Raw genomic sequence first — 8938 nt, forward strand, 5'->3', positions numbered from 1 at the left:
TATGTAAATATACAATTTTGTTTCCGGAATTAGTTGGACGAGTACATACGCATGCATTTATGTATATAAAATGCATAGTAGATAAGCCATTCTTTATTTCGTCCTTCTATTGTGATTGTAGCCATCGTTGATTTCATTGCTTACCCATGGGTGAAAAAAAAACGAAAGATCTGTTCAATAGAACATCATAATTCATGCCAACGATGTATTCAATCTAGGGCAATAGTCGTCTTTTATATGTTGGACTATGCAGCTACCAAGACTAACTCGGTGGAGGTTCAACAGACGTAAAGGGATTGAAGGGGATGGACAGCCTAATTTGTCCGTCACTGCACTATGGGTACTCTGATCAGTTTTTGTGGCCAAAAGGCGTTTTTCATACTTACACATAAAAATACTATTTTTCTTCTTGGTGTTCGATAAAGAAAAGTTCAAATCATATAACGATGTCTTTTATTTATCGATTTGTTATCGATTTTGTAAACGATATTTTTACCTATTTTGTTAGCGAGACGCCACTACATATCCAATTCCTATTCAGACTTGCTTGCTGACTCCGAAAATCGAGTTAATTTTTTATTCTATGGATAAGGTTTCGGGTATGTTCAGGCGTACATGGCGTATGAGTAACATTCTTTCCCGCTAATTTTTCATACAAAAAATCTTTGCGCATTTTCATATGACCACTTATTACTTATTGGTTTACCCATAGATTTTCTTAATTGGTAGCTTAATTTACTTCGGGGAGAGTTAGGGTCTCATTCCTCAAATCTACTTATTAGTAGTTTGCTGGTTGTAACTCAAAAAAATTACTCTTAATTATGGGCATCCGCTCTGGTCTTGGAGTGCTCCTTCGCAGAGTGATCCGTCGGACAACATCTTTTAGTGGAGTACTACTTATACATATGTTTAATTATTAGAGCCTTCCAACAAGCCGGTGCCCGGTTATATATATAAGTGTACTGTGTGCCAGCTGCCTGTTACCCGGCGACCGGAACTGGCGAAACGGCACTCAGAATCCCGTCCCATAATTCTTTATAGATTTTTTTAGTAACTTAATGATTGTTTTCGGGACTTTCCTATTTTCTATGTGGTTGACTCTTCGGTATATTTTCGAGAACATTCGGACTCTTTTAGCATTTTTCAGATTTTCTTCAGAGTTCTCGTGCTTTTCCGTCTTTAGTTTTTCGGTAGCTTTCGGGATTTTTTATATATATTTTAAAATTTTTTTGTTTTTGATTGCTATTGTTTTGGTTTTCGGTTTCTGCTGCGATTTTTCAAATTTTTTTCCGGACTTTGCTGTTTTTTAAGTTTTTTTTTCGGAATTCTTTGGTTTTAGTTATATATATTTTCAATTTCTTTACCGATTTTTTCGGAAACCTTTGAAATATCTTCGAGACTTTTTAGAGTAGGTACCTCATATTTTTATTTTTATTTTTTTTTGAGTTTTTATGGATGTTTTTTTTCGACAATCAGCGGCATTTTGCGGGATTTCGCCGGAATTTGTCGAAATTTTGCAGTCAAATTTATGCTTACAGCTTAACTTACAGCCCAACAAAGAAATTTAAAAAATATCGATAATTTTATGTTCAAATTATCGACCCGTAAAAGCAGTTTCGATGCAAAAACAGCAAGAAAAAAAGTGAAGGGTTTATTAATCTGAAAAACTTTCTCCACACTAACCCTTAAAATGATAATAACCGCCCAAAATTTTATTCGACGCTGATTTTACTAGACCTTCTGGTTTGGCATATACATATTTACATTAGTGTGCGCAGTGGTGTTTTAAGCTAATCGAGCAGGAAAAAGCATATCAAGTGTGTTTAAATTTTTCACAGACTTATAAGCAACTCGGTGAAAAATGTATTGAATTTGCTCAACATTCATGCGTTTGAGGCACGTATTGCCGTTAAATCTACCCATGGATTTATGTAGACATGTCAGAATTATACACACTTTATATGTCTGAAAATAATCTCCATTATTTTTTTATTGCTCACTACGTAAACCACTTTTATAATTCAAACGTAAAAAGCTAATTTAAAGAGGCACATATACAGGGGTGTCTATTAATTTAATTTAGTTCTGCTTATTTAAAAATAGCTTTATGTTGTATAAACAGACATATTTCCCTTTTACACACATTTTCTTAGAAATTAACATAAATATAATCCTATTACTTTACGCTTGCATGGATTTACGTATTTAATTATGTGATACTAACTACATATGTACGTGAGTATATGTATATGTAGGTGTAAATTTTCTTTATTGCAGGTTTACTGTGGCAATTGTTTTATTAATAATTAAGTTGTATATTTGTGTGTATAATATATTATTTGCTAATAATACTAACAAGTTGTTTGCTCCATAAGCTTATTTAAGAATATTTTGTTTACATATACATTAGAGTGGTCCAAAATTGCAGGTGAAAAATTACAGTCGGAATTTTAATGCCGGCACCACCTAAGATTGTTCAATGCCGAAAAAAATATGTATACCCCTAGCTTTTTATTTTGAAATCGAAGAATATTTAGGCAGTGCTCAAAGTTTTTCATGTATTCTATATGAGGAAAAAACAACTTTTCGTAGAAATAGTGTAGAGCTCTTGAAAATCAATATTTTTAGATCGGAGAACTCGGTTCCTATTCAGGAGATTCCCACTAATAATACGCATTTGTTTTTTTAACAACTTTTTCATAGTAACTATATTTTTTAGGTTCTCCAACACCCCCAGAAAATGAAATGGGTGAGCAATAAAAAATCTTTAATATTAAAAAATGGTTAAATAAATAATTGGGCATTATTACTGGAAGTCTTCTGAAGAGAGGCACAGTTTACCGCTTTTCAAGTTTGTTTGTACGAAAAATTATTTTTTCCACATATAAAATACATGGACGCCTTTTGGCGCTTTGAGCACTCCCTTAATATTTTTTGATTTTAAATAAAAAAAAAAAAAAAATATACGTATATTTTTTTGGTATAGAACAATTCTAGGGGTGCCGGCATTAAAATTCTGACTTTATTTTTTTGTACCACTCTAATATACATACATATATTCATGCATATGCACATTGTAAAATCTTCAATAGAGTGAACAAGTATATTCTGTATGCATTTTTATGCATGTGTGTAATTATCAAATATTTAATACTCGTAATTAAATGTCTTCTATTTAAATTTTTTACTTACCATTCGAAGATGTAGAGAAGAGGAAACTGTGCGTCAAGTCACTCCAACCATAACGATTCCTGTAAATTCAAGTAGGCAAAATTAGTCATTGCATAGCTGAGTTTCGACTATTCAATGCTGAAAACATATTCCACTCACATTAGTTTGCAATTAATTAGAGAATGAAAATGTTCCTAGAAATTTACTAAAACCAAATACAATAATTATTTGTGACAACCGCATCAATTGTGGTATGCATAGGACATACGCTATGTAAGTATGCATATGTATGCAGCATGTGGCAATTGGTAAGTGGCGTGTGGCATGTGAACGAAAGCTACCATATTTACATATAATTTAGCAGATATTTGTCTATATTTCAACATTTGTATGTGGTTTGTATGTATCTATTTGCTTGATGACAGATTTTAAATGGTTATTTGGGTTGTATAACCTAAAAATATAAAAGTCTAGCACACAAATAAATACAAAAGACAAAAACTGTTAGAATCCAATATGAATATACCAGTGTTTGAAAAACTGTCAGCATAACAGCAACAGCGCTATAAAAAAACTGCTGCTGTTGCTGTGCTGCGAAAGTAATTCTTTTCTTTTGAAACTTTTCTAACTTTGCTTTGTTGAGCAAATATCCACAGCTAAAGCAGTGTTTGCATTGTTCAAATTTGCGTCCAACTGAACGCAGGGTTGCTCGAAAAAAGTTGAATGGCTAAATTGATCAAAATATCAAAATATTCGCCATAAAAAGGCGTTGGCATTGTTCAACTCTGCCAAATTGACTCTGCGTCAAGATACGGGGTCCTTATCGAATGTGTTTGGGATAAGCTTTCCTTCTCTCCTGCGGAATGTTCTTTGGTCTTCGAGGCTGAGGTATTTAAAAATTCCCAAATCGATGGACTACCTGGTGGTATACAGGTGCAGGGGAAGGAGTTTACGTGCCTGCAGTGACAGCCGAGCAGCACTTAATGCATTGACCAGCCTTTTAATTACTTCCAAACTGCAGACTGACTGGAAGGAATCGATGGGTTGCAGGCAGACAAAACTCACGGTGCCTTCAATCTTAGAAGGTCTCTCTAGTTACTTGCTCTCATTGAGCAAACGGAACTGTAGACAACTTGTTGGACTGCTGACTGGTAATTTCACGTGGCACAAATATCTGTCTTTGATAGTCGTACTTGACATCTCTATTTTCACATGAACACTTTTTGTGCTTCTGCCCCGCCCTTGCAGAATTTGGTATGAGGAGTTTAGCCGCGTTGTGTTCGGAGAGGGATACCTGCGCTCTTTGAGACCTAGCAATCTGCTTAGTTTTATTCGTAAATAGTGTAGATGTAAAACAGATTAAAAGGAATACAGTGCAATAAACGGCATATAGTCTATGTGCTATTTTCTGCATGCGTAGTTTTGTGCGTGGTTCCGAACAAAAAAAAAAAACATAGTTATAAAATGTATAATGAATTTTTCTGGTATCTAAGCAACTTAAAATCTAATCCAGTCGTTTAAGGCAAGCTCAGTGGCGGATACAGACTTTTGGTTAGGTGGGAGGAGACGACTTGCGTCCACTTGTCAAATAAGGTTAAATTTTCGGGGCATTTATTTTAGCGATTTGAAAATTTTGAATAGAAAAAGTATTTTATAAAGCATTTTCACATTATCATAGCCTACGGCTCATTCGTAATTCATAAACAAACCAAGTTATTTTGCCACGTAGAACCCAGTTTCAACAATTTGTTTCATAGTTCTAAATGTAATTTAAAATCTGATTTTTTAGAAAAGTTTTGAGCATGCATTTTTATAGCCAATTTAATTTCAAAGTAATAAAGCGCAAGTTCGAAGTTTTACATTTTCTTCGAGTACTTTAGAATAAAGACGCCTACAACCAAAAAAAATCTCAAAAATCACCGCGAATTTTGAGATACTTTAAAAGTTCACCTTTTAGCCGCATTTAGTTCTTTCATTTTTGGAGTGTTTATGGACCAATCTTAAGATACTACTTTTGAATTATTCTAAATAAGGCATATGGAATATTTATTTTTAGCAAAAATATCCAGTAACAGTAATTTTTTTTTTGCTTGTCGGATTGCAGTCGGGCAATATTTTTTTATAGGGGTTTATTTTGGATCCTTTTCTATAAAGGTCTGTTATAAAACTGCCCGCCTAAGTCTGCTTTCTCCGCTATTTAAACTCGCAGTTTAACATCCTTCAAAAGAGTTTATGAGCAAAAATGTTCAGCGGATTGTTATAGGGAGAGTCGATAAAAAATCTGTTAGTTTTATCGAATAATATTTGTCAAGATCTGGTGCAAAAATTCGATGCACCGCTAGTTTCTTCCTTCTGTTTTCAGCATCAGTAAAAATAACTCAGAAATATAAGAAAGCGAATGCGGAACAGTGGGCTCGATACTCGAATGCTTTCGTCGGAGCTAAGTACCGAGATTTACTGAATTATATGTCCTCAAATTTTAGTGCTCTCGGAAGATCATTAGATGGATTATGAAACTGGACAATAACATCCTCTACTCAACTTCGACGAGAACGTATAGGTCTTTAGCACACTTTACCGCATTATTTTGTTTTTGTTGTCAGAAAAAATAAAAATTAAGCGCTAAAAAAAGCTGGGTAAATTACCAAAATATGCTCTCAAATACGAAGTGTTATTCAATTTTTTAAATTTTTTATTCAATAATCTCGTATAGTTTAAGCAAACATGAGGGGCGATCGCCCCCATCTTCCACACGCCATATCAACGACAGTGATGCCTCTCTCAATCGATGCTTAGTACGCTACTGTAGTTGTTGCCACTACAGCTGCTTTTGCTATTGTTTGTGTTATTTGCGTTGTTGTCACTGCTGTGCCCTGCCTGACAAAGTAGAGAAACGTTGTGCTAGTGTTGCAAATTGTTAATATGTCAACGCTAAATCAAGTAAATTCTGCTGAGCAAGAGTTTCAACAATATAAACTTTCACTTTGTTCTTGAGAAAAATGACAGAAATTACAAAGCAACGCACACTTAGCACGTCGGCAATGACACTTACAGCTGCAAAAGAGCAACAGCTCAGCAAAACGGGCTCTAATGGCAATGCAGCTGTAAAATGACACGAGCTACATATTGAAAATGTCGTAAGCAACAACAATTTCAAACAATGATGTATGTATCCGTATAGCCGGAATTGACGGCGATCGTATACAATAAATTGAAACATTGATTGCTGTAAGCGAATATTGCAAGTAGATAGTGAATAGGGAATAGAAAGTAAGCAAACGCATCAAACCCACGTACTCCGTGTAAAAATGTAGCATTTCAACTATCTCACATCATCGCCGCCCAAGTAGCATGCAACAGATGGTAGTGAGGGCAAACTAATGTAATGACTTGCTTTGCTTACTTAAGTAAAACATCTAACTTACCTCGCTTGCACGGTGGCCTCGTAATGTTGGTCTGGGTCCAGGCCGCGTATCATATAGCTCATGCCTTGCGTGTAATGATGTGACAATGGCATTGCTGGCAGCACTACGTCGCGCCAATCGTTGCGACCCCAATGCAACACATTGCCATAGCTGCTGAGACCGGAACCCCCCAAGCCGCTGCTGAGGCGATGATTATGCTGGCTGCCGAGCAAACCGCTGCCCATACTGCCAATACCACTACCGCCGCCGCCATACATCTGCAGCAGCGTCGAAGAGGACGAGCCGGAATGCGTATCAATGGAGTTGTCGACCTCATGTCCTTGCGGCAACCTTCGGAAGGATAATTTGTACTCTTCGATGGATGTGTGCGAGTCTACGGTCCAAGAAATATTATATCTGCAAAGAAGGCGAAGCGAAAACAAAAGAAAATTAGTTGTTAATAGAAAGTGTGGGAAAGATTGCTAGCGTGAAAAAGGTCTTTGAATGTGCATCATTGAGTATATATGTATATGTGTGTATATTAGGGTGAGTCAATTTGTAAGGGTGATTTTTCTGACTATGCGCATATAGCACAGAATGATTCTACGTGTAATTCTAAGCAAAATTGCTGGAAAAAACCATGGGGCTAAAATCAATTTGCAGTTTGCCAAATTGCGAATATACATATGTTTCTTAGCAAATGCTGTAGTGACGTAAAGAAGTGTTAGAATTTTGCTATAAGGTTTTTTTTTGCTTAGAATTACATGTAGAATCCTCCTATGCTATACGCGCGAAGTCAAAAAAAAAAAAAAATGACCCGCCCTAGTATATGTATATACCTACTTATTATATGTATGTGCGTGAGTGTAAACTTATTGTGCGGTGCAACGCTAATGTAAGCGCGTACTAGCTACTAGCCAAGATGGTCCGATGTTTGTACGTATGTGTGTATATATGTATGTATGTATGTAGTACAACCTGATTTGTATTTTCATCTATTCCCATTATGTGCAACATAACAATGCCATTGTCTAGAAAGTGACTCAACGAGCTGGGCGAATGCCGCGCGAACTGAATTAATGAAGTATACGCGCGTCTATTGGCGTAACGGTAATGGCTGCCACCCCCCACCCCTCCTCCCCAACAACCCAAGGAATTGCAAGTACAGCGAAGGCATTTCACTGCAGTATCAACATGTTGAAGAAAGAGAGGATGACGAAAAAGTCAACACGGACAGCAGACAACAAAGTCAAGCACAAATCCCCGTTGGCAAATGCCTTCTACGATGGTATATCAGCACTCAGCTGCAACTGTTGGGGAGAGGAAATGGAGTAATGCTAATGTTTGCATTGTTAAGAAGTTGAAGTGCGAAAACAATGACAGCTGCAGGCGGCCGCCACATTGCAGTGCGTTGACTTTGTTGCAACTGCACGCTGCAAAATGGCTGCGGGTAACCACACAAGTAAACTCATCCACGATAGAGGGCAAAGAAAAGCACTCGAGTTGCATAAGGAATGGTAAGAGACTTATGTATGTATGTGTAGCTCTTGCGCGCTACAAGTAGCAATCACACTTGTACTTGTAGGGGTTAAGCGAATGTCATGCAAGTATACTCGCATTTGTGTGGACGTAATGCAAATTTATTGGCATTTTGCAACTTTTAAATTGTTTTCTTTTTTTTTCATAAGATCGCCTCCTACAGATTGGGCTTCGTTAGTGAAATTACTCCCAAGAGCTCAACTTTTCTATGACTTTTGTTGTTCATGTTGGTCCCAAATCGTCTGACTCTAAGGTTTGTGCTGAAGATATGGGCCATGGTTGAATTACGCTGGGTAAATGTGGTAGCATAAATTAGCCAACTGGCACCCAGAAAGTCCCAATTAGTTGAACCAAATACATATATATGTATGTATGATTTTATTAAGCTAAATTTTATACCAAAGTATTAGTTTTTCATAAAAACTACTCAGACAGAATTTGCTGTAAAATTAAGTCATTGGTTAGTAACCCTTAATTTCTAAGCAATGTTGTCTATAACATTACCATAAGTACTTACACAAATGCATTTATTAGTAGTATGCATATATACATATGTATAAGCTGTCTGTCATTGCAAGCGCAAATGATTGAACATGCAGCAAAATCCTTGTTTTATGTCCCAACCATTACAAACTAAATAAATGCTAACGAACTCATTAAATATGTTGAAATTGAGAAGCAGTGCTGTACATACATACTTAGTACTCAATGGCGCACTTAAGCATTGTTGTTGTGTTTGTTCACTGCTCGTCTTGTGGTATTAGTATTTTTTATGCGTCGCACTTGCACTGAAATTACGATTTCCATTGTTGATTATTTTTCTT

General features: G+C 36.1%; 1 protein-coding gene across 1 annotated transcript in view; it reads right to left on the reverse strand.

The window, feature by feature from the left end:
* LOC118738149 (basement membrane-specific heparan sulfate proteoglycan core protein) overlaps positions 1 to 8938 on the reverse strand; it is a 102755-nt gene that overhangs the window by 22133 nt on the left and 71684 nt on the right. Inside the window, exons 5-6 of the mRNA XM_036469072.1 lie at positions 6597 to 6992; positions 3193 to 3251 (exon numbers count right to left, since the gene is read on the reverse strand). Coding sequence (XP_036324965.1) covers positions 3193 to 3251; positions 6597 to 6992 — 455 coding nt within the window. The remainder of the gene's footprint in view (positions 1 to 3192; positions 3252 to 6596; positions 6993 to 8938) is intronic.

The sequence above is a fragment of the Rhagoletis pomonella genome, unplaced genomic scaffold (genome assembly GCF_013731165.1).
Source record: "Rhagoletis pomonella isolate Grant_MI unplaced genomic scaffold, Rhpom_1.0 Rhpom_scaffold_00004, whole genome shotgun sequence".
NCBI classification, from domain to species: Eukaryota; Metazoa; Arthropoda; class Insecta; order Diptera; family Tephritidae; genus Rhagoletis; species Rhagoletis pomonella.